This window comes from Hippoglossus hippoglossus, chromosome 18 (assembly GCF_009819705.1).
Source record: "Hippoglossus hippoglossus isolate fHipHip1 chromosome 18, fHipHip1.pri, whole genome shotgun sequence".
NCBI lineage: Eukaryota > Metazoa > Chordata > Actinopteri > Pleuronectiformes > Pleuronectidae > Hippoglossus > Hippoglossus hippoglossus.
Window position 1 is genome coordinate 691120 of NC_047168.1, and position 26595 is coordinate 717714.

At 40.8% G+C, this 26595-nt stretch overlaps 1 protein-coding gene and 1 long non-coding RNA gene across 2 annotated transcripts; one reads left to right on the forward strand and one right to left on the reverse strand.

Annotated features, from left to right (window-relative positions):
• Positions 1 to 975: 975 nt before the first annotated feature.
• On the reverse strand, positions 976 to 19609 carry htra3b (HtrA serine peptidase 3b). Its single transcript, XM_034615519.1, has 10 exons — positions 18873 to 19609; positions 10347 to 10446; positions 9712 to 9844; positions 6809 to 6898; positions 4064 to 4258; positions 3944 to 3976; positions 3630 to 3744; positions 3497 to 3554; positions 2335 to 2430; positions 976 to 2225 (listed from the first exon to the last, which is right to left on the reverse strand). The coding sequence occupies exons 1-10, from the start codon at positions 19285 to 19287 to the stop codon at positions 2057 to 2059; spliced, it is 1404 nt and encodes a 467-aa protein (XP_034471410.1). The 5' UTR covers positions 19288 to 19609; the 3' UTR covers positions 976 to 2056.
• On the forward strand, positions 11365 to 26509 carry LOC117779378. Its single transcript, XR_004617000.1, has 3 exons — positions 11365 to 11375; positions 14700 to 14702; positions 26363 to 26509. It is a non-coding gene; the product is annotated as an uncharacterized LOC117779378 (long non-coding RNA).
• The last annotated feature ends 86 nt before the right edge of the window (positions 26510 to 26595 follow it).

Consider the following 26595-nt stretch of genomic DNA (forward strand, 5'->3'; position numbering starts at 1 on the left):
GGCTTGAAAATCAAGGTGTTTGCTTGTGAACACTTCCACCACTGCATAGATAAGCATAATCTCCATCCTGTTTTCAACTCTATTTGTCACAGCTCTCAGGCTATTTCTCATTAGTTTATCTGTTTAGACAAAGGGAAGCGTATTGCATTCACGGTTTTTCTGAGATAAGCTTTTTTTTTTTTTTTTTACTCTGTAAAAGAAAGTCCTGCTAGTAGAAGTTGTCTATTTGATCTGTTAACAATTTATAAAACAAAGATTCGGTTCCAAAAATATTCAACAATCTTAACTTGACTAATAACTCAAGTCGATCAAAACAAATAATTTTTGTACAGTCCCTAAGCTATATGATGTTTGTGTGTTGCCCAATTTTTAAATAACAAAACAATTTAAAAACAAAACATTTGATGTTTATTTTTCACCTGGATAATGTACTTGGTAAAAGTATAAAAATTGAAAATAATAAAATGAATAAAACAAAATACACATTCTATCAGGGGGTTTTTTTTATCTCAGAAAAACAGTTAAGATGAAAGACAACTTTTTCTCGGAATTTCCGAGATAATTATCTCAGAAAAACAGAACTTTTTTTTTTTTCAAGTGAATGCAATACGCTTACGTATATTTATTTAATGCATAGCCACAATGTTTTTTTGTTCAATCTACTGTTTTTACACTTAACATAAAATAAAGAATACACATTTTTTATAAATAATTTTGATATACTAACAATACTTTATTTCCCCAAATAACATTGTTAGAGTAATTTGATTATTCTAAAATTTATTAGATCATAATTTTCAGTAAGGTACATATGTATAATTTGAAGGTAGGGTTAAAAACATAATACACTTGTAGTAAAATTCAGCTAATATCTCCTCACGGCCCCCTAGCTGTATATTTTGTTGTGCTCAGAAAAATGATTAAATACACAGCCCTGGTTTTTATTATTATTAACCCTATTATTTGGGAAATAAATAAAGCTAGGGCCCATACTATGACGCGATCAAGTTCAACCAACCGGGGATATGTTTTGTTGCACTACTGCTTTTACTCCCAGCCCCTTAGGGGCCACACATCCTGCAAAAGTGGGTTTGAGTGTGGACATAATTTCAATTCAATTTTATTTGTATAGCGCAGAATCAAAACACAGAATCAGACCATACATTATTATAGGGAAACCCAACAGTTCCCACAACAAGCAAACAGTTGCCAACTGTGGACGGAAAGAAAACTGTTTAATGGGAAGAAACCTCTGGCAGAAACAGACTCAGTGTGGACGGCCATCTGCCCCGACTGGTTGGGGTGAGCAGAGAAAAATGGGAAGAGAGGAGAGAAGAGAGTGAGGAGGTGGGGAGACCAGGAACAGTTGTGCAACAGTCATATTCAAGCTCCATATGACTGGTTGTTCCAGTGGAAATAATAATAGGGATAATTAATGATGTTATTAAGACCTTGGTGTGCTGACACCCAATACAATATACAGTTCTGAGGAGCAACAAGGATTCTGGCCTGGTCATTAGCTCCATACCCATGCATAGATATTGGTGAAAGCATTGGAGTGCTGTGGATTTTACAATGCATATGACCATGATACCCTCTCTGGAAGAATAATCTTTGCATGAAAAATGCTTATGAGAAAGTTAATTCATTTGATTATCTGTGTACTATCAACACATTTTTAAGTAGAATTTTATTCAATTTTATTAATCAATTCCACAGTACATGATTCAACTTTGCTTTTACCTTGTCATTTCCCACATGTGCACCATAAGATGCTGCCCAACAGCTGTTGTTGTTGAGTTATTTTCGAGCTTCATTTAAATCTATATACTGACTGAAACTATCGTTGTAAAAGAAGCACATAGTTAACATTCATTAAATGGGTGTGGGTGACTGCAGGGTATTCCACCATTGACCTGATAGAAGGGGTGGGCATGTCCCATGTTGTCCTTAATGATACTTTCCACCTTTTATTTTGATACAGTTAAGTTGTACCATCCACCAGGTTCTTTTCCGCTGTAGGCCTGACTCTGCAGCAGTGCTGCGTCGACAATGTCTACTGCATAATGATGTCAGGTTCGATATTAAAGAGCAGGTCATCATTATCCCTCCTGACTTCCAGTAGCAAGGCTGTCTCCTCCTGCAGCGCCCCCTGCAGGTCAGCTGTTGTCATCAGTGGTCTGCCATTTAGTTTCACAATAATGTCACCGTCTCGGATGCCACCTCTGGAGTCAGCGAAGAATGAAGAGATGGTCACTAATCATTATACTCTGAAATGACTGACAAACGCTGTACGATATCTGTTTGATCGAAGAATGAAGAAATGAAACTTACTTCTGTGCAGGTGAGTGTGGGACGACCTCGTGGACATAAATCCCACTGGTAACATCAGGGAAATCTGGTTTCTGCTGTTTTAGCTCTTCAGTTAACCTGGAAAACACACACACACACACACACACACACGACACACGCACACACACACACACACACACACACACACACACACACACACACACACACTTTACTTCAATAAAAAAAAAGTCCATTATCTAACCCAAAACCCAAATATTTGTAATTTTACTTTTCTAATTCAGAGATAAGGAAGTGTATAAATATGAATCAATAATGTATATTCTTATCTAACCCAAGGAATTCTCACTAAGGTTTATTGTCCTGATCTAGAAACGGACAGAAATGAATAGGTAATATATTCATACAATATATGTATAACCTAAATGACACCCAACAATCCAAAGCGCTTCCGTCTATAAATAAAAAAAAGACTAGCCTAAAACAGTAACTCAGAGATTCTAAGATACACAGAAACAAAAAGAAAGTAAAACCAGTTTCTACAGCAGTTATATAAACGAACAGCTCCATTTTGCTCATTGTGGGAACTGTTGGGTTTCTTTATACATTTGTAAGGTCTTGACCTTCTATGTAAAGTGCCTTGAGATAATGTTTATTTTGATTTGGAGCTAAACAAATACAATTGAATTGAACTTGAATTTTAACCTTTTTAAATGTAACTGCCAAAGGATGTTGGAAGAGAGAGCCATTAGCTCCTTTACTCAGTTTTACTGATAAGTATGTAAGCACTAGGATACATGCAAGTTCATTGCATCTCCACAGCCAAGCAGACAGACAGATTTTAACCAGTTTTATTTACACAAATGCAACAACATGATATCTGAAAGACTTTGGGGACAATCAAGATTATTTATATAAATTCACTATGCAGAGGGGAAGGACTATTTGATGACTGTCCATTGAACAAACCCCAGTTGGTTCAACTTTTGCTACAACACAACGTGATGTCATCTGGCAAGGCACTGCAGTGGCCAATCACATACATGCAAGCACAATTCTTGGGGGATTACTTCTTATTGTGAGACTCAAGATGCAGTTGCTGCCGTAAGTATATTACAATCCACTGCTCGGTGTTTTGCTGTGTATTTCCCATTTAAACAAAAAGGTATCGTGAGTTCAGACTTACGCTGGTGTGATTGTCAGCATCCGGATTCCAATGAAACGCTTCTTCATTACGCTTACGTCTGAAAGAAACTTAATTTAGTTGATTTACATTTAGAAGGATACTCAAATGTCTTCACCATCAATCTCAGACTCACCCTTGTTATGCTTGTCGAGGGAATCATTGAGAAAGCGAGTGATCCTGTCAGAGGGAATGGCAAATGAGATTCCCGCTGCAACTTTCAGGGTGTTGATGCCAATCACTTCCCCATCCTCAAATACACAAATGTAGGTAAATACCAGTGAGTATACAAGTAGTACACATTTTTTAAGTTTGCCTGTTTCTGGCCAGGGCCAAACCACTGCTTATGCAAATACGGCTGTCATGCAATTTGTATTGTAGGTTTTACAAGAATCGAGTAGAGAGAAGTATTTTACTGCATACATGAAATCCTCTAGGTAGAGAACTCACCAAATTGACAAGAGGTCCGCCGGAATTCCCGTACTGGGAAGGGGAAATAAAAGACAAACAGTGATATTTGATATTTTGAGATTACATGTTTTTGAGATTACATGTTTTCTACCTTCTTACATTGATAATAGCATCTGTCTGGATGTAGTCCATGTCCGAGTCCGGCAGGCCCAGCTCCTTGCCATCTCTCTGTGCCGTGCTGACGATGCCAGTGGTGACAGTGTTCTGGAGGGCAAAGGGGCTGCCAATCGCAACCACAAACTCCCCCGGCCTCAAGTCTGCACTGTGGCCCAGAAACAGTACGGGCAGCTTTGTCTAGAGGTAAGGAATACACAGATACAGTGGGCCAGGGTGAGACATCTCTGTAGTAGGGTATAGTAGAAGACAATCCATTTTATTTATATAGCGTCAAATCACAATATAAGTTATTTCAAGGCACTTTTTTATACAAAGCAGGTTTGGCTCTGTATACAATTTTGAGGGATCAGACATTCCCTCATGAGCAAGAACTTTGCAACAGTAGCAAGAATAATGTCCCTGTCAACAGGAACAAACACTTAGCAGTCAGAGGAAGTTTGGGGAGAAGGAGAAAGAGAGGCAGGGCGAGCATGTCCAAGCAACAGGTGGGGATATAACCCTCATAATAAGGAGACGGAAAAAAGTATTAGTGGATCCAGTACACTGACAGCAAGCCAAAAAACGTAAATGTCACACTGTTAAAGTTTATCTTTAGAATTACGTTATCTTCTCCGCATGTTTAAGGAAGTTTCCCGCACAATATCTTATTTTCCTTATGTCAAATCAACAGCCAGCTGATCAGAACAGTGCATAAAATGCTCTTTTTGTTAATCTTTACTTATCAATTGATTATGACTCGTTCGTGATGAAGTCAAGTATAGAACTTAATTAATCAGGTGCCAACCAGTCAGAAATATACCAACTGTGTGCCTGCACCAGCAGTCCCATTCAAAGATCCAGTGCCTGGGGAGAGAGCCTGCAGAAAAAGCCTTGAACAGCTGGGACCCCGTTTGTTACTGTTTGAAAGGCAAACATTTTTAGTTTTTTCGAAACTCTGAGATTCTACTAACAATTTACATAATTCGATTTTCCTATCAATCTCACATTTGAATTTGTATAATGATTCTGACATTCACTAATGTTTTCTTAAATGGGATTTGTTCTTACGTAGGAACAGAACCTACACACACTGCAGAGCACTCTGAAATGCTTCTGTAAAGTCTCTAATCAGTTCTTGTGTTTTTTACTTTTAATTCTACAGTTGTATAATAAGATCTAAATTACCATAATATGTTATCATTTTTATCTTGAAGGAAGACTGACAAGTTTCAGTGCACATTCAAAAAAATGTATAAGCATTGAAATGTTAAAAAGGATAACACACATACACACAGACTATTTGGTCTATACTGCAAAAGATAACACTTTTTAAACACATGAACATGGTGAAGAGGATCTTTAGGTTTTACATACTGCATATTAAAAGTGTCACATGTTCCATAGTTTTATTGCTACAGCTTTGAGTTAGAATCTTCCGTTAGTGAGTTCTTTCTGTTCTGAGATGAGAGATGGCTCAGGAGATGCAACCACACCACACGGTGCACCCCACACACACTGGCAACGAGCCGGACTGTACCCGGATATTATTCAAAACGTTTTGTCTGAACCTGGCCGGGCATGTCCGGTCCTGATGGGTCCCGTCAGGCTCAGGTCGAGTATCCACAGATGCTCCTGCAGCTGACCAAGGTTTATCATTCCCTCTGATGAAAATCTGTATCTCTCATAAAGATACTCAACAGGAGGCAAAAGGAATCTGAAGACCCTTGCCCTCCTCAAAGGCCCTCTAACAATCCACATCGAAAAAACATGCAAGCTGATCCACAAACGGTGCACACTGAGGATTGCGTGCAGAATATCACGTGCTGTCTATTTAGTTTGCCTTAATGAATATGCAATATCGGGCGTTTCTACCTGAGTGCACAAAATATTGGGAGGAGTAGATGCAAATACTTTAATTTAGCACACACGCATTGTGATTTACAAAGCCTTAAAAGAATTGCAGTGATTGTGACTGTGTCAATATTTAACACGTTTGAATGGTACAGTGTTGCGCACAGATGGCTGCAGCCAAACAACACTGAGCATTCACAGCCACTAAAGAACAGAAAATGTACCTCAAGCCTAAAGAAAAAATTTACATTGACATTCATTATGTCCCCCTATTTCCCTCTTTTTGCCAACATAAGTTTTTTAACTTGGGGTTTTCTTTTTCCCAAGTTGCCCTTGTTGTCTCCAGTGCGTTCATCTCCTCCGGTGCGCTCTCCTCCCTCTCCGCTCCCCGGCTGCTCCGTTGTGGGACCCCTTGTATTGAGAGTCCTCACCACTGCCTGTACCCCATCTTCGATCCCTAATGCCAGCGCCCCCTGGTGGCCCACGTCAGACCACATACAGCGCTGACCAGCTGCCTGCTGTGCGCTACAATGGCCCGAGTATGTCCATTATTTTATTTTAAACTGAAGGAACTACATTTACCACACTATGGTTGTATGCCTTTCGCCAACCAGTGCCGTTTCCGTGTACATATTTCATAATTTAGTTTGGCTTATAAATGCTTTGCGTTTTGCATTACCTAAAATTCATGGCAAATACTCTAAAGTTCATTCAAACAGAGATGCTGGGAGATATCCTCCTTGTTTATTGTTCAGCATATCCGTCCAATATTCTGTGTTGGTTGAATACATTTTTTGCCATTTGAAAATCAACGTGATACAGCTGAATCACGTGTTCTCAGGTTGTGTATGGATAATAAGGGAACCATTTCCTGTTTGATGAATGATGTGAACTCACCTGTGAGTTGATTTTGATGGTTGCAATGTCCGATTTTTTGTCCATGTCTTTGATGCTGGCTTCATATACATTTCCATTATGCATCTGGACCTTAAGGAAAGAATGGAAGCATTACAGATTAAACCATACATCACAGGAAAGAATCGATTTCTAAAATATAAACCTTGTATCAGCTCAGTATGGTCATGGCACATAAGCTCAAGAGCGCTCAATAAATAGTTTTAGCATTTTTGAAGGGCTAGGGGTGCTCAAAATAAAAAACAAAATAAAATAAATAAAAATAAGTATGTTTAATTTATTCAATAATAATAATAATAATAATAATAATAATAATAATAATAATAATAATAATAATAATAAGATAGAATAAGGAAGCAATCAATAAACTCTTTAAAGGGATGGGTTACCCAAAAATGAAATTAGCTGGGGAAGGCAAGTCTGAAGAGGTGGGATTCGAGGGCCTTTTTGAAAGATAACAGTGTTGGGGCATTTTTGATGTGGGGTGGTAATGAGATCCACAGAGAGGGGGCAGTGACTGAAAACACCCTGTCAGCCCAGATTCGGCACTTGGTCAGATAAATGTATTTATCTGAGGCGTCAGGTGGGGGTGTGCTGGTGGAGGAGGTCGGAGAGGTAGGGGGGGGCCAGGTTGTACAGATTGTCACAAAATGGCTATAGGGGGCCCTCTTGAAAACTTCAAGGAGGTAAGCTGATGTACCAAAGAGATTTTGATTACCTGTAGTCCCTCAATAACAACTTCATATGTCAGAAGGGCAACTGCATCTGATAAAAACTCACAGTTTTAACAGTTTTCTGACCTTGGTTGAGGTGGATGTGAAGTACCCACTATGAGAATTGCTACAAAAGATAAAACATGTATCTCCTGTTGTCAGTAGGTGTTGACTTTATCTGAATACTGGTATATAGATAGAATGTGATGGGTGGGGCATATACTTCCTGATAGCAGAGAAATAATCTCTTAGGGGCATTAAATATTATTATATTATGTTATACAGTTCAAGGTTAGAATAAGTCAAGTTTAGGTCAAGCTGTATAATATACAGTAAGTGGACAATACAATACTGATGTGATCCCATTGTAAAAGAAGCAGTTCAGCATTTTGGGAAATACACTTTCACTGAGAGATGCAGTGACTGTGTGCATCCTCATTGCTCTAAGGTTTCCCATATTTATTAACCACACCACAACGTATACCCCTGAACGAACCTAGATAAATTGATATTCTTATTCTAGCACATGAAAACTGTTAATTTCCTCTATGCAAACAAAGGGCTTATTTTTCTCAACATTCTGTTCTCAAATTTGTTCAAATCTGTGTTAGTGAGCACCTCACCTTTGCCAAGATAATCTGTACACCTGACAGGAGTGATATATAATAATAATAATATTGTTTATAGCACATTTCAATGCAAGTAACAACGTGCTTTACTGCAAACAATCCTAAATTCCCCAAAATCTGAGTAAGGGAATAATAATAATAAAGATAAAAATAATAACAGTCATAGACATCATACGATAAAAGATAAAACAGGTAACGGATTCTGCTGGTCTAGTCTCTTCTGGCAGATTGGTCCAAAGTGTAGGGGCCCTATCAAAAGATGCTGTTTATAAAGCTTCTTTTTTTTTTTGCACAGACGTGCCTTGGACTTATTAAAAAATAAAAGGCTATGTCTATGTCTTGTGCAGTATGTCTTGAAGAAAGACCTTTATAAGGCACTGAACCACAGTTTTATTAGGGTCGTTTTTTAGGAGTCGGTATGCGGTATGACAACCATTGGCCTCACATAGTGATCGGTTTAATGATTGTGGCATGTGGGATATTGGTTCACCCACTGTTTCATCTGCTGTCTGGCTGGCTGATCTCAAAAGATCTCCCAGGATGAGCTGCTAAAGTCTCTGAAATGACGTTGGAGGTGACTTATGGCAGTGGAATGAACATTCAGTTCACAGGCAGCAGCTCTGGTGGACATTCCTGCAGTTTGCAGGCCAATTGCACGCTCTCTCTAAACTTTGTGGCATCTGTGGCATTGCATCGCATGAAAGAACTGCATATTTCTGCATAGGCTATAATAATGATCTTTGGATGGATCATCTTAGCAAAGCTGACGGCTCACTAAAACAAATTTTAACACATTTGTGAACCAAATTTGAGAGAAATAAGCTTTTATTGTTCACAGAAGAATTCATAACTGAAAAATGGGAGTAAAAATAACAGTGTGGCATTTATATTTTTGGTAAGTGTATATCAAACCCTAATGGCTGGATTTTTCTGCAAGTCCCTCACGTCTGTACTGATCTAAGTATGTTTATATACGGTGTGGCGCTGTCTTTAGAATTTCGTGGAATCATTCTTTGCTTCTAAAATGTTCTTCTCAGATTCTGTGATTTCTGTGTGAGCACACGGCACTGAAGTCTCATGTGCTTTTATGGGCGTTGACGGGGCATTTTACCTATGCTAATTAGAAATTACTGGAACGCGCTTTCAATTTACGTAGATATGGCATTCATCAATATAAGAACACAGGTAGGAATTCTGCAGTTTAAGAACGTGTCATGAATCTGACGTAGAGTTTTCTTAGAAATCTTCTCAAGAACTAATTTAAGAAAATTCTTAAGAAGATATTGTTGAATGAGGCCCATTAAGACCAGGATGACCTATTCATTTTGACATTTAATCTCAGACAAAACTAAAGTCACTGTACTTGGCCCTAAACACCTCAGAGAAATATCTTCTGACCAGATAGCTACCCTGAACGGCATTAGCTTGGCCCCAGGAACTAGAAGAGGAGATCATATTACTCCTTTTTTAGCTTCTCTGCATTTAACTCCCTGTAAAATTCAGTAAAAAAAAAGGATCCCTGTAGAAAAACTGGATTTTGTACCTTGATATGTTGTTGACCGGATACTGGAGTAGTGCTGGAGACTACATGGGCATTAGTCACAATAAGTCCATTGTCTGTCATCACAAATCCAGATCCACTAGATAGAAGGATGTTGCGACCAAAGAGAGGATGCCTGGTGTGTGAGGAAAGCATCAGCAAGTTTAGTCGAACTGGATTGGAGAGATGATTTCTGATCATTTTTTAGTCCTGCTATCTTAATATCAAAGCTTGGGATAAAAGTAGAGGTTATATTTCATATTTTAAGCAGCTTTTTCGAGAGAATAATTTGTTATTTCAAGGAAGTATTCAATTAATCTACCTAAGTCCGGTTGAAATATGATTGAACAACAGTTAAAGAATGGATTTTTCCCTTCAAATTGGACTGACTGGACAAAGCATAAATTTCTACATTAATGTGGACATGGCTTGTATGAGTGGGCGCCACTTAAATAAGCTAAGGTATCCAAATGATAGACTAAACATATTGTATGGCATCCCTTTAAAAAAAAAACTATTTATTAAACCTAAAGCAGTTGTTTTTCATGAATTCTAAAAGTTGCCATTTTAATGTCACATGTTCCACACCGTCATAACCACTGCTAACACACAAACGCACACAAACAAACAGTGAATACCTGAGAAAGAGCTCGATGTGGACCACAGCAGGAGCGATTTTCTCCACTACATCAGCTATGAAGTTGAACTTGTAACGAGGACTGTCGGCATATGAAGGATCTATACTAGCAAGAAGAATTACACATTTTAATAATCAGACGACATGAGCCATAGGTGGCTGTGGCTCAGGGGATAGACTGATTGTCCTCTAACCAGCAGGTCGGTGGTTCGATCCTAGTTTTCCCCACTTCCGCAGGCCCTTGGGCAAGATACTGAACTGCCTTGTCCCACCTTGTTCCTTCTCATAGAGAGAAAGGGCTGCACATAGATGCACTGTGTGAATGGAAACAAAATGTACTGTAAAGCTTTGAGTGGTCATCAAGACTAGAAAAGGACTATATTAATACAGACAATTACATTTGCAAAGGCCAAGAAGAACGCATGTTATAATCATAAACTTAATTAGGCATGAATAACTTTATGACTAAAGTGAAGAGTAAAGATGGATCTAAAGGACGCATGAAAGTTTTATGATCCACACGGCACGGACTAAACATAAACTGACCACTTTAGGCATAAAGGCTGCGTTGGGTTTCCAAATCATTCGTACATTCCCTGGGGAAAACTGCACGCATGAAGGGTGCACAGATATTGCCGACTCATTAGGCCAAAGCCAGAGCTACGACACTGTCTACAGAAAAAAAGTGTTTCCAGTCCGCATCCTCTGCCAGTGGGTGCTGGCTAGCCTCCAAAACCCACATGACCGGCAGTGATACGCACCAAATACATATTAAATGTGGAAATAGCCTTTTGTTTGTCAACCAGGTCAAGCAAGAAGAACAAAATCCCCCTCTCTGCCCTGCATTGCTGCCACAACAAGAGACATTGATGGTGTGCCAATTCAACTGTATTTTCCTGAGACATTCCCTTCCCAGCACCACAATCAGCCATTCTTCAGCTCAGAGAGGTTTGGCTGCTGCATAATGTCTCTGTAACGGTAACTTTCATTTTACCCACACTGAGAGGTGTAAGTATTTAGCAGTAGATTTGTTTCAGAGGGTATATGTATGAAGAATCATTTGAAGTTGTGTGAGAGGTTAAAGCTGAGCCTGTATCCGGCTCAGATTCAGGCTTGCTACTTGTGATCGCGAGCTACGGCCGGCTTGCGATCTGCAGCGATGGTTTGGGGGTCTGTTCTATTTTTTCCGCTTGTGATATATTATATATTTTTGCCCCCACATGATGAAATTTCCCCCATCTTTAATTATGTACTTATTCCACACATTTGTTAGTCGTGTCTAAACAGATTGTGCACATGATTAATGTTTATCTTTGTCGACATGAATAGCTAACTAGCTGTCAGTACAGCAGATTTCAGACTCTTTTTATATTTTTTATTATATATTTTAATTATTTTTTGTAGCCTACATTTTTGTCTGCCTGTGTGTGCATCTGTACACAGTCCAAAAGTTCTTGGGGATGCACCTTGGGGGCGCCAATCTGAAATTGGCGACCTAGGGGTCCAATATTTCCAGGGCCGGCCCTGCCTTCAGTTGTCATAAAAACTCAAAAGGTGTTTAGTTTGTCCAGTTTGGACTACTGTAAAAAACGTGACGGCGTAGAGAGGACCCGGTCCCGAAGTAAATATATAGTATTTAAATACAAAGGGCTCATTCTAGGGTAAATAAAAAACTATTCATACAATTTAGATAAAACACACTAGTGAAAACATCACAAGGATTATTATATATTCAATTCCTGCCAATAGATCCCTTCCACCTAAATCTTACACACTGAACCTTTAAGTGATGTTGTCAAGTACGGAGGCCTACTTGAAGTATGACCGACGGTAACGTTTCAGAATATACGACGATAAATCCACTTCCGAATCAATTGCTACATTTTTACACAGTTTTAAAAATGGGCCTACAGCTGTTAGCAAACACACTTCACTATTGTATGCTATTACATTACCTAGCTGAGTTAGCAGCTGGTAGGCTGCAACCAACAACTATGCTCTCTGTACTAGCCACCTTGTTTGTTTCAAGCCTAAGAAATCTACAGCTAATAAAGCATACTCGGGTTATGATCCAGACTCTCCTATACCTCCAGTATGTCCAGATTGGCCCAAGTTGGTAAATGGGCCTCATTCACCAAAGGTTCTAAGAAAAAATTTCTTCTTAAAACCCACTTATGTAGTTTTCACAATGATTTTGACATTGACAAATGTTTTCTTACCTGGGATTTGTTCTTATGTAAGAACAGAATCTACGCACACTGAAGAGCACTCTTACACACGCCTGACAACTGAAATGCCAACTAATCAGTTATTTAGTTTTTTACTTTTAATTCTACAGTTTTATAATAAAATGTAAGGTTCATCATTCAACAACAAATAAAACAGCCCTGATTTTCTCTTATCCCCTCAATATATGTATACCCCTCAATCTAGAATGTATACTTAAAATCAGAGCAATCGCAAACTCTGTCTTCATTGTATATTTCTTTTTCATAAATATTCACCATTCCAGGGAATACTCCCTCAACAAATACTGTCTTATCATTATCTAAGTCCTCATCAGAGCAATTTATCCCTGCAGTATATTCAACAGATTGCAGTCTATCAAGGCATTTCATCTCCTTTTAGCAGCAAACAGGGTTATGGTTATCTCCGGTCAACACGCTTTATATCCTCTCTGATCTGATGAGCATTCATTTCCTGATTAACCATGCATATAGCTAACGTCTTTGTTGAGGAATTTTTGACCATCCTCACAAATTACTGTATATGCCACTATATATTATGTATATTGTATATTACACTATATCTGTACAGGAGAATAGTGCCTGTCTAAATTCCACAGATACTCCCTTCTCTCTCGAAGCAGTACCCAAGGTCAGGTTATAGATAAAGGACCAAACAACAGTACATTGTAGTGTCTATGTTGAGGGACTTTCATATCTAACTCAGATGCCCCAGACAGAGAGGCACCAACTTCAACTCTCCCCGACTTTAACTCTTTTGCATATTTCACCAGTGGTAAGATGTGAGGACACAATGTGTTTTAGGCTCAACTATCCAATATGGTGCAATCACCCACATGTTACATAGAGAGTGACAGCAATTTTAGCCATTCATGGATGTGCTGTTAGAATGGGTGACACAAGTAGAGGGAGATATACTGGGATGCTGTGGGAGACATCTTCAGACTTGGGGGTGACAATTGCTCATGTTACTCTGTTAGCGTTTGTATATTGTTTCACCTCCTTAATGCATCAAGTCTATATTAAAATCTTCTGCATAAGACATCAGCTGCTGCCTGAGTTCTCCTTTCACCAGCTTCCAGAAAACGTCCTCAACAACCTCCATTGCTATAATTTGTTCTGCTCTAACATATGGCTGGCTTAGCAATACTAGAAACTCTCACAATCATTTTAAATACACTCTTCCTCAGATTTTCAAGTTTTAGTCTTTCACACAACATTAAATTTTGGCCTCTTTGACCTCATTCTTTCATCAAGGTCAAAACAACTGTAGCGTTGTGATGGCTGAAGTGGGAGAGACGAGCATGTCTATTATTTGGCAATATTTTGGATACAAGAGAGATGACGTGTTACAAACACAGGTGCTATGCGAGTCATGCCGAGCACTTGTGGCAACCACCAGAGTAAACATGACTAATCTCCATAGCCACCTACAACACAACCACAAAGATCTATATGAAGAATCCCCTAAATCTAGCATAAGCAAAAGCAGAAAAACTAACGTTAAGTTAAGTGGTAGCAAAACAGTCAAACAGACGTCCAATTATTAAGAGTTTCACAAGTGTAACTCCTTATGAGAAAAACATGAAAGGAAGTGGCGATCCAACATGTGTTGAAAATCACCTATCCTGGAAAGATAGTGTTCAAGTATATACGAAGGCCCTCCACAAAGCAAGAGCTGCCTACTACTCCACACTAATAGAAGAAAATAAAACAACCCCAGGTTTCTCTTCAGCACTGTAGCCAGGCTGACAGAGAGTCACACCTCCACCGAACCCAGTATTCCTCAATCCCTGAATAGCAATATCTTTATGACCTTCTTTAATGATAAAATTATGAGAAATAAAATCAACCATCTCCTGCCCTCTGTTGACGCAAGTACATCATCAAGCACAGAAATCTCAGGAACAGCTGAGAATCCTCCCAATGATTTAGACAGCTTCTCTCTGATCACCCTTGATCAGCTGAGCAAAATAATCTCATCGTCTAAAACCCACAACTTGCATCTTAGATCCCATTCCTACAAAGTTACTAGGATACATTCTGCCCCTAATTAATAGTACTTTACTGAATACAATCAATCTATCTGTACCATTAGGATCCAGCAGTAAGTCGTTAAAGACTCTGCAGCTTGTCCAAAATGCTGCAGCACGTGTCCTGACAAGAACCAGGAAAAGAGACCCTTTTCCCCCCGTTAATAGTTTTTTTTTTTTTTTTTTTCAAGTACTCTTGTTCAGGATTAAGGGCAGAGGATGTCACACCTTGTTAAACCCTAAGAGGCTAATTGTGATTTGTGAATATGGGCTATACAAATAAAAATTAGATTGATTGATTGAACATCAAAGCGCCACAAAGAGAATAAGAGAGGAGAGGCTGCAGTGGAGAATACACACATGGAGGGATACATTCTATTAAAGTCATAGTGTAAGGTAGCATAAAGAGCAAAGTGAGACATGAAAAGGAGCAGCAGAGACTTTATATTGTGTAGCATGTTGCTTTATAACCTACTGATTTTAAGCTCATGCACACACAAGTTAGTCTACTTAATGGTAGGTGATTGCTGTCTGTCTCAAATGCTGTAGTATTTGTATTATACTTATAGTTATTGAAGTTATAAAACCATATATTGCAGTTGTTATTTTTTTACCGGTAGGTTTTAAATCATGTCTTGTTTTCTCCCCACTCCCCATAAAATGCTGTTAAAGATGACACATTGCTTGAGCTGCTGGGCTTTGCACAAAGTTGGTGGGACATTTCCCCCATAGCTAGAAAGAGAAGGTGGACCTGAAAAACACACAGCAGGAGCACAGCCTCCCGGAGCATTCACTCTTCACAGAATGCCCAACCAGGTCGGGTTCCTCCAGACAGCAGCAGCAGGCCTCATCCGACGTCCTCTCAGCAGACAGATAATCAGGGTATTTGGTTCCCACTTGGCAGGACCTGAATGTACTTGAGAATGTAAAACAGGCATTACAGCCTCTGCAAGAATTTACAGATGCTCTTTAAAGGGAGAGTTACGTGAGTGTTTCCTACGTGAAAACAATCCTTCATCTGATGAAGACATCAGTTCTTGCAGAGAAGGAAGAAGACAGTGATTTACAAAGTCCACTAATATGAAAATCTTGCACTACATTTACACTAAGTATGACAACCCTGCAACCAAAGAACGCCATGACATGGACATGCACTACAGCACAGGAAGGTAATTAGGTTATAATATTTATTTGACACAAGGGCTGTTGATAAAATATTTCACCAAAACAAATCAGATATTGCAAGATCTTGAATGGAACATAACTGAATATGCAGCGCAACATGAATAATGACGTTTTTGCTGCTGTATTCTTCTCTCTGCTCTAGTAGAGAAGCCCCACTGACCCAGATGCCCACAGCATGGATCCATCCAGGGCCTCTCTGAAGAAGGCAAATAAATCACTGTGCAATTCCTTCAAGACGGCCCCAAGACCCTGCCTCATCTTCTGTGATCCCGTCTCAGTTCTGCTGCTGCCTGCCTATAGGCAGAAACTCAAACGTGACACAAGGAACACGTGGGCTGGACTAACAACCATCTCAGACTACAAAGGAAAGACCAGCAGTGCTGATGTAGTGTCTGCATCTCTCCCAGAGGAACTGAAACACCTTTTATGCTCGCTTTGAGAGCAATTCCCCCGGCTGTGGAGATCCAAGAGGCCCAGGAGGACCGCTGCCCCCCTGTAATATCCAGGGCAGATGTGTGGAGATCACTTAACCGGATCAACACACGCAAGGCACCTGGACCTGATGGCATTCCTGGCCGAGCTCTCAAGGTGTGTGCAGATCAGCTGGCAGTTGTGTTCACAGACATTTTCAACCTGTCACTGCTCCAGTCTGTAGTCCCCGCATGTTTCAAGGAGACCATCATTGTCCCTGTTCCCAAGAAAACCAAAAACCCTCTGCCTGAATGACTACCGCCCAGTAGCACTCACTTCCACCATCATGAAGTGTTTTGAGCGGCTAGTCAAACCCTTCATCACCTCCTCCCTCCCTGACTCTCTGGACCCTCTTCAGTTTGCCTACAGGCCAAATAGGTCGACTGCAGATGCCATCTCCCTCACCCTTCACACTGCCCTCTCCCACCTGGACCAGAGGGACACATATGTGAGAATGCTGTTCATTGACTACAGCTCAGCATTCAATACCATCATGCCCCTGAAGCTCGACACCAAGCTCAGAGACCTTGGGCTCAACATCGCCCTCTGTGATTGGATTCTGAACTTCCTGACGGGCAGACCACAGGCGGTGCGGATAGGCAGCACCACATCCTCCACCCTGACTCTAAACACCGGTGCCCCCCAGGGCTGTGTGCTCAGTCCTCTCCTGTACTCCCTGTTCACGCATGACTGCGTGGCCACCCACAGCTCCAACACCATCATTAAGTTTGCTGATGACACGACCGTCATAGGCCTGATCACCGATTTTTTTTTTTTGCTTGTAATATTCTGAGCATTGCTAGAAGAGAGCCTGTGACCCAAGCATTTCATTGCCAGCAACTGCTTAATGTAATTGTTGTGCATATGAGACAATAAACTCTTGAATCTTGAATCTGTGCAACTGGAGCAAGCTGTGGAAGCCGAACTGTACAGCTACTTCCTGTCCCCCACCATAGACAATGAGGCGGACCCGCTGGCTTGGTGGCAACTCCACCAGGTCAGCTTCCCGCAGCAGAGTAAACTAGCCAGGAAGTATTTATGTACAGCTGCAAGTAGTATACCCTCAGAGAGACTTTTTTAGGACATAAGGAAATGTTGTAACATGCCAACGCACATGTTTAAAAGACCTAGCAAAGTAAAAGCATGCTCTCACAGGTGTGCAGAGAGACACACATACATTATACATACATTTTCTCACAATTTGGCAGCCAAGCACACTTTACTCCACTTAAATCCCCCCCCTCCCTTCATACTGCAACACTCTCATACCCCAACTACTTGTTCCAGGTGGTAAGCAATGTTTTTAGCAGAAAACGTTTTAAAGGGGGCATTAAGATGTTCTGCGAAAGTGATCCAGAAACTGCATGCCATTCATCTAACTTGGTTCATTGACAATATAGCTGACTGTAGCCAGGTAGAATTATTTCAAAAAAGCATGTTGTGGGAAAGAAATACTGCATTACATTTTTGTTTTCAGTGTCTGCATAGGCTACTCACTATCTGGGGTCTATGTTAGTAGTATTTTTTTTGTCATATCACCATGGCAAAATTCAACATTATCGCATATTGCATGTTTTCCTAATATCGTGCAGCCCCAATCTCTATTAGGTTAAGTCAAAGCCTTAGCAGTTTGGTAAATTGACTGTATTTGTTTAGCCCTTTTCTTGTCTTATCAACCACTCAAAACGATTTACAGTACATTTCACATTTATACCCAACCAGCAATTTGTGTTTCAGTGTCTTGCCCAAGGGTACTTCAGCACGCAGACTGGAGGATCTGGGGATCGAACCCCCACCAAACCAACACCTCTTATATGTAGACCATTGAAAAAAAACTCATAGAGCAGTTTATTAAGGCAGGGGCGCAGGGCCCAACTGTCTACTGGCGATTCAACATGATATTGAGGGAAAACAGGATTCTATGACAGTAACAGTAGACAGGTTATTTTTTCGACCTTAGAAACAGCACTTGAGAAAACCATCTCACCACAATGTTCATTTTGTAGCTGCTCTGGACCTTAAGATTTGATCACATGATCATCATCAGAACTTAGCTCAATAGACAGAAAAGCTACTGGCCATCCTTATATATATATATGTGTGTGTGTGTGTGTGTCCATCTGTCAGACCTCAGTGTCATTAAAAAAATGATACTACACACATTGGAATTACACTCACACACATATTTTTGAACTTCATTTCACAAGTGGAAAACATCAGTAATCTTTATTTGCTTATTTTAACTGACATGAAGCTGCATGAGTACAAACGACGCAAAAATATGTTTTTTGATTGTAGGCTACTATGAATGCAAGTTTGTAAAGAAAAGATAACTGTCACTGTGAAGAAACAGAAGAATTTCCCAACATGAAATTGATGCCAAACACTGCACTTATGTTTTTTGATCTCCTTATTTCTCATTTTAAAGCCTTTGTATCAGATGCCTTATACTCACTGTCACTAATTTGACCTTTGGGTATCAAGGAAAGGTAAAAAGGAAGCTGAGAAGGTCGGTGGGTTTGTATTTGAAAGAGCTTTGTCTCTACAATGTGTCCTGAACTTCTTACAGACCATAGTTGAACAAAATCGTACCTATGCTGGCGTCACACGCTCCACGCTGGACCTGGGTGATGCCGGGGAGTCCCAGCTGCAGGGCCTTCCTGCTGCTCGTCCTCAGATGGCAAACGTTGACGTAGGGTTTCCCGTCGCTGCCGCAAACTACGTGGCTCAACTTGCACTGGCAGAATCCGCTGGAGAAACGCTTGCTCGCCTTGTGTTTACACTGCAGGCCGACCCCGCACGGCAGATCGTCCCGGCGGCCGCACGGCTCTCCCTCCCCCGGGGCGCACACCAGGCAGCAGCTGCAGCGGTCCAGCGCGTAGCCGTTGGGGCAGCTCGGGCCCGGGCAGGTAGTCACATCGCACCGTGTGGGACATGTTGCGTTCGGCTCGGCGCCGGCGGACTGCGTGAGGTAAAAGAACACAGCTGTGTACACGAGGATCAGCATTTTAAAAACGGAGGATGCGGGGCTGACACTGATACCAAGAAACTAAAGAGAGTAGTTGATGTTTTTACACATCCGCACTGATCATACTTTTTCTTTTGTTTATATGGAGGGATGGAAAACACAGTTGTCTCCTAAAACACCGCATAAAAGACATGAGAGTACTTTATCCTAAGCTCGGAAGGTGACCGGTGAGACGCATTCCTACGCGCAATTACGCGTCCAGCTAGGACATTTATCCGGTTGCGGGTTGAGGGGGGGCAGCTGGAGTTAGAAAAGATGTCCGTGTTTCCTCTGTCCAGTTGGAGAACACTTCCAGTCTGGCAGTAACAACTTTGCCGGCCGGACAGAGGAGGAGGAGGAGGAGGAGGAGGAGATGTGAGGAGCAGCTCCCTCCTGGAGGCGTGGCGAAGAAGATTCCACTCAGATGATGGGAACATGACCTCCGAGTCCCACTCTGTACCCCTGTTTATGCACCAGCTTGGTAACATATGTGGGGGTTTTCGTAATTAATTTAATAAAATTGCATTTATGTTTTATAGAGTTTTATTGAGGATCTAAATTTTGATTCATACCTTTTCCCACACTCCCAATAGACACAGTGTGGCTATTCTTAATCCTTTATACAGGACGGAGGGGTATGGAAACTCAAACCATTCTGAGGACAAAGGTGTCCACAGCATCGTCAATTAAGTGTCAAGTTAGTATTGATAGCTTGATACTCTTATTAGAATTGCTTACTGATCCCATGATCCAACATTTCCTCATTAAAATATTTTAGACATTTAGGGAAATCCTTGAGCAGTTGAATTAATGACAAGTGTGTGGTCAAAACAGGCGTAGACAAATGCAGTCCTGCGTTGACTTGTAGCAGAATTAAAATGTCATTATTAGTTTAGATATTTTTTGCCCGTTAAAGTGTGAAAGGGTGTGAGAGAGTAGTTGGTTTAAAGTCTATTTGTATTAAAGTCTAAACATACTCGATCTAACCTAACCCATCTCACTCAAATTAGACTATTTCTTTCTAAAATACTGAACTACTCCATTAATCTTAAGTCTTAGCAACAGCAGTGTCACACTAAAATAAAGAAAAAGACTCAGCTCAAAGAGAAGTAGCAGGGATTGGCCTGTTTGGAGAGAAACAACAGGGCCAATTGTTGCAATTGTGAGAACAGTGGTCACCGTATCTTATATGAGTCTCTCCTGCTGGCTGTTGGTAGGCACCTGCATGAACATTGGCCTCACACAGCTCCAAGAGATTGTTATTGTTGTTGTCCTCGACAATCAAGAGAGAATAGACCTCACACAGATAGCCTCAACCCTTTCCATAATCTCTGGGCCACTTAAAGAAATACAAATTTACAAAAATAAAACTATGCACTGGAACTTATCTGCCTTTTTCCCCCCAAGTATGTGTTTCTTGAGATTAATTGTAAGCTATAAAGAACCAGATACAGGTAGAACATTAAAAATGACTAAATATTATGGTGCTTTAAATCAAAATAACATATTCATGTTTTATTATACAACTACAGAATTGAAGAAAACATAATAACTGATTATTTTGGAAAGCACGTCAGTAGTGAAGCGGGCAGCGTGTGCTTTTGAGTGTCCGTAGATTCTGTTCTCTTCCTAAGAACAAATCCCAGACAAGAAAACCTTGGTAAATGTCAGAGTCCTTATAACAGTGGGTGAATGACGCGAGTGAAACATTTCATTCTTGTAAATTGCCATTACTGTTGAGGAACAATTGAAGCACATGTTCAGCATTGAAGGTTTTTTGCTATATGTCAAAGCTGTAAAATGTCAATCGAATGTCCCCATAGTCCGTGTTCAGCTTGGTTTCATCTTTGAGGTGAAGGGCCAAGAGGCAGCTAAGCCCCTGAATCATGATGCTTCACAAGTGACACTCGCTTTTTTCCCTCATTTCTTTCCCAAACAATGAAATCATTCATTCTTTGCTGCGGACTGTGGGTTTGAGGACAGATTTCATTCCTGTCCCCTTGTAAGGGCAATTTAAGACCACCAGACCATGCAGCCCCACTCCATTCCAAAGATCCTGCTTTTCCTCGGAAGATTCAGACTTTTGGTGGTTTGAGCCACAACTTCATTTTCTTGTGATGTCGTAATAAATAGTTTTCTTATGATTCAATTTGACTTTTATTCAGAAAACAGGAAATATCATCGATCATTATCCCATGATACAAAAATCTTCAAATTGTCATGAGGACATCTTTCCTCCAAGTCACCAACTTCCTTTAACGCACCCATATTTTGTCCATTCACAGTTTCATAATATTCATTTGGGGTCCATACTTGGATAACTTTACATACTGTAATGTTCAAAATACACATTACTTCTCTCATGTGAGACATGTTAAGCAGTGGTTTTTATTCTTGAAGACTATAAGCTGAAAGGAATTGAGTGTGCACTTAATGTGAGAATACCAACAGTAATGGAAATGTTAAGAATGCCTGTGGCTAGTTGTTTGGCTGTTGCTTATTTTACAGGGTTAGAGTCTGGATACTTAGAGGCGTAAAACATTTTGGCAAAGTCCAATAGGAACTTAACTGATAACTGATTAGAATACCTTTAGTACCGGACCGATATGCAGTATCAGTAAGAGTACCCATCCCTTACAACCATCATACTATACTATAATAATATGTTTAGGATATAGAGTTATTTTTAAAAAAAAGAATAAAACAGATTATTAAATGCTCTCAACAAGGCTGCCAGTTTTGCCCCTTCTTTTGCCCTAGTCTGTTAGCAGTAGGTCAAATGGTTTGGCGATAAATAAATGTGTATACATATATTCAGTTTCAGTTTATGTCATAGTTTTTAATACCTGATAGTTTTCAGTCTGGCTGCTGAGGTTGCACACATGTGCACATTTCAGGCACAGACATTTTCCATGCTTAACGTCCTGTGTAACAGGAATGCACTGGAGCAATTTTCACAGTGTGGGGGGTCACAGCCCTTAATGCTCCTATTCAGACTTCACCCTCCACATGTGCTACAGTTGTTCTATCAGCTGCTGGAACTTCTTGATCTTCTCCTGCTCCTTATTCCTGATGTGACTGTCAGCTGCCACATATCTATCGCTACTGCCACCCTCTACTCCATCTTCTACACTCAATCGGAATTTTACGTGCCACAGAATATCAGCACTGTTGTTAGTTCCATTGGGGTTTAGCTGATGACTGGTGGGACTTGATGTTGATGGCTTGGATCGTATTCCTTCCATTGAGCTGGCTTCCCAGCATCTGTCTTACCCTCTGGAGGTATTTGGGTGTGGCTGATCTCCTCGTCCTTGACCTGTCGACCTCAGAGCATGTCTGAAAGCAGCTTATGTCTGTTGTCCTTCATTCTGGTCATTCCACCCCTTAACTACCATTCCTCTTGTTTGCCACTATGCAGCCACACTATTGATCAAGGTATGAGGCAGGCTTAAGAATCAGGGCTCACACTGGAGGCTTGCTCTGACCGCAGATTGGCATATTTGGGTTTGAACCTTGGTCAAACCACTCTACCTTAGATTGAGAGACAACAACACAATGGGAGCACCAGAGTTGTTGTAGATGTGGAATTTATTTTGTAATCCACATAACTTTGCAAATACCAGCTCATGTCATCACCTACACCGAGGAGGTTATGTTTTTATTGCTCTTTGTCTGTCCTTCATCAGGATTACGCAAAAACTACTGAACCAGTTTTATTTAAACTATGTGGAAGAGTGGGGGTGTGGGCCAAGGAAGAACCCATTCACTTTTGCAGCAGATTCAATAAATGGGTCAGATTCTGGATATTTTCCCTTTTCTTTTTGTATTGTAAGAAAGGATGTTAGGCATATTTAGGGGACTGGTATCAATGAGTGTGTGGAGTTTGGTGCGGCTTGATTGAATTTGACTGTTCACTGTTGGTCCTTGGGAGAAGTATGTGCCCCAGCTGAGTGCAATTCTAGTTACATATTGTGCCCGGCCAACTGGGAAAGTGCCCAATACTCCAGATGGTCAGCCTGGTTTCCCAATATTAAACTGCTAAATGTCCTGAGCAGAGTGGTGGTGAATAAAACATTACTGACAGTTGTTGAGCTGATGAAGGACGAATGAAGACAAAGATTTCTTAACTCTCAATGGAAAGTGTAATTTTCCAAAATGACCTCACTTTGCAAAAATGTCTTTTCTCTCAGAGCCTTTAAGGTGTCTCTCAAATGGGAATATACTGGAACAACCCTCCCCTCTGACTCACACACACACACAGGCGTGCACACACACACACACACACACACACACACACACACACACACACACACACACACACACACACACACACACACACACACACACGCACACACAGTAGATCTAATTCTCACTATCCTCTGACAGAATGATGTCACCGAGGGGAAGCAGGCTGGACACTGTTCATGTCCACGGATCAACTACAGTCAAAGTTTATTTGGACAGACAAGAGGGGTATTGGCCGAGGCATATGCTTTTCACCCAGTCGTGAGTGTGTTTATTTGAAATAGCCTGTCACTTGAGGAGACACAGGGCTCCTTGTTTAGCAGGAAAACACTCAATAGAGAGAGAGGCAATAGAGGGATGCAGGCAGCACGTGGTAATTCTTTTCTCTTAAATTACATTTTTAAGTTTCTTTTCCTAGGACTATATATTACTTCTTGTGTCTATGCATTATGACTCATTAAATAGTGTAGGTATTTTGAGGTTGAACTGCTTTTTAAACAAGCTGAACATTTTGTGGGAGAAGAGTCTCCCCCTAGATATGCTACACAGGGGCATTTCAAGGGACTTTGGTGCTTCCAGGAAAAAGGGTTGGGATATAATTGTTGTGGCTATGGACTAATATAATCCAGCCATATTCGGGGGCCCCTTCTCAGCTCAGGTCCCCAGGCTCCATCTTTGCGAAAGAGCCTATCCTCATCCCTACAAACCCACTGTTTATCCCCTGTTCCTCCCACCATATGGACTCTGAAGCTCAGGGCCTATTGGCATCGCTGTTAAAACTCGAACAGGCCAAGTCTGTCTATAATATTTGTGTAAATGTGTTCACGTTTACATTTTATTTTTTGTGTTTATCCAAGGATGCTTCTCCGTCAGTCATTATGCAATGACTGCAGCCTTTGGCCAGGAGGTCATCTCATCAGATGCTTTCCAACAGTGTTTCGACCCTGAACCATAACACTCTACTTTTGGCAGGTCAGCAGTGGGAGCCAGCCACTACTCAGTCCCTCCTAGCTTCCAGCTTAACTTCTCTCGCCTGCTCCATATCCGACAGGAGGCTCCCTCTCCTGCTTCCCCCAATCTTCGTCCCGCCTTCTTCTCTCCCTGTCAAACCCCTGCCCCCTAATTCAACCTGGTACAACCATGCCTGCAAGCCTCCGTCCCTGCAGTCCTGCACCAGGTATTTGTAGCGTTCCGATTTTCTCTCAAATACCTCCTAACACCCCTCTTCCCACAGAACAGTCAGCTCTACTAGGATCATCTTCTTTCCTTCAGTGGAGAGCAGGACTGCCTCGGGTCTCAAGGCGGTAGAGACGACAACCGACATCCTCCTCAGGTCTACCCTCAGCTCCCACGCTTGGGCTGACTGCAGGAGACTCGCCCTGGTTTTATTGGGTGCTGCTGGCTTTGCTCCTTCCTTAACGAATGTTTTCACAGGTGGCGTCTTGCTCTTGAGTTGATGTCTCCTGGTTCTCTCCGGTTCTAGAATGTCTGCGAGCACAGTCAGTACTTTGTCATGGCACCACGGGCCCTGGGTCAGAGCAATCTTTCATCTTAGACAGGATGTGTGCCATGGGGCCCTTTTGTCACAACGTAATGACAACCTCGGCCAGGAGGTCATGTCTCAGGTGGGATGTTCCATTTGCCCACAAGAGGAGGGGGAAGTATGGACGTCTTGTACCTTTATCAATTTATTTAATACTCAATAGTTATGTAAAATCTGTTTTAATATTGTTAGAAGATACAATTTCAGCAGGCCTAGACTGCTGGGGGAACTCCTGTCTCTCTGACCCCACATTCATTTATTTTACTACATGTAACTAACTTTGTGTTTTTTCCCTCCCATAGTGTCTCTCTCTCTCTCTCTCTCTCTCTCTCTCTCTCTCTCTCTCTCTCTCTCTGTGATGTTAAATAAAGCTAAAGGAATACTGTAATATATATAAAGGTTTATGTATGAGAACAAGTTTAAGTACAGTGTTATTGTATGCCACGGATTACAGTCTTAACCTCTCTCTCTCTCTCTCTCTCTCTCTCTCTCTCTCTCTCTCTCTCTCTCTATCTTTGCAGGCATCTCTGACTCCAGAGCTGCAGGATTCAGACAAATATTAATATTATTATTATATACATTTTGCTGCTATCATTAATACCATCTTTGCATTCAGAATTATCCCTCTTATTGTTTTCATTATAACAACTAATCAGAGTTGAAACTTGATGGTACATAACTGTTCCTGGTCTCTCTCTCCCTGCTGCTCATTGTGGGAACTGTTGGGTTTCTTTATAATTTTTAAGGTCTTGACCTTCTATGTAAAGTGCCTTGAAATATTGTATATTGGGATTTGCTGTACAAATAAAGTCTCATTGAATTGAATTGAATTGAGAGTTTGTAGTGATAAGAGCTTATGCCGGTGTCGGTGGTGCTGGAAACATGATCATGTGATCTCTGCAGCAGAAGGAATACGTCGCTTCCTGCCTCTGCTCCCCCTTCACCTGAATAATGCGGAGGATTTGATGCTGTTGTTAACGTGTCTGTGCAGAGAACCTCCTGCTGTGTTGTGCATGTGTGAAAGGCAAACTCCCGGGAAACTCCGTGGCCAATTCTCCGGACTTTACCCGCAGGTCATGTGTGAAAACGGCTATAGATCCTCCTCTAGACAGTGGCAAATATGAAAACATGTAAGTACATAAAAAATGTCCATGACATTATCCTCCTTTTGATCATCTTTAAGTCCAAGAGCAATTTAATAAAGGCTTTACATCACAATGTTAAAATTCATGAACATCCTTCAGTGCATTTAGACATACTGACATACAAAATAGCTCATCTAGTCAGGTTGTATAGAACCAGTTTGCATGATGTAAAGATCTATGGTGAGAGAAAATTGCAAGAGCTCATTTTTACACAGTTGTTTGCGAAGCTAAATCAAAATAACATGAGTGTAACTGTGTGTAAGGAATCAGGGAAGATGATGTGGTTTTAGTTACCAAACAACATTTTTTCAATTGTGCTCAAAATGAAACCTCTGACAATTGGAACCAAACAAAATGCTATTCTCATTAGCATTA

What these genes read in the sequence shown, in the direction of transcription:
- htra3b (XM_034615519.1), bottom strand. Translation starts at nt 19,287, where the DNA reads ATGCTGATCCTCGTGTACACAGCTGTGTTCTTTTACCTCACGCAGTCC. An exon ending in CACATCGAGCTCTTTCTCAG is followed by an intron (nt 9,845 to 10,346) that starts GTATTCACTGTT and finishes CTCACACACCAG; the next exon opens with GCATCCTCTCTTTGGTCGCA. An exon ending in CCGGTCAACAACATATCAAG is followed by an intron (nt 6,899 to 9,711) that starts GTACAAAATCCA and finishes TCTTTCCTTAAG; the next exon opens with GTCCAGATGCATAATGGAAA.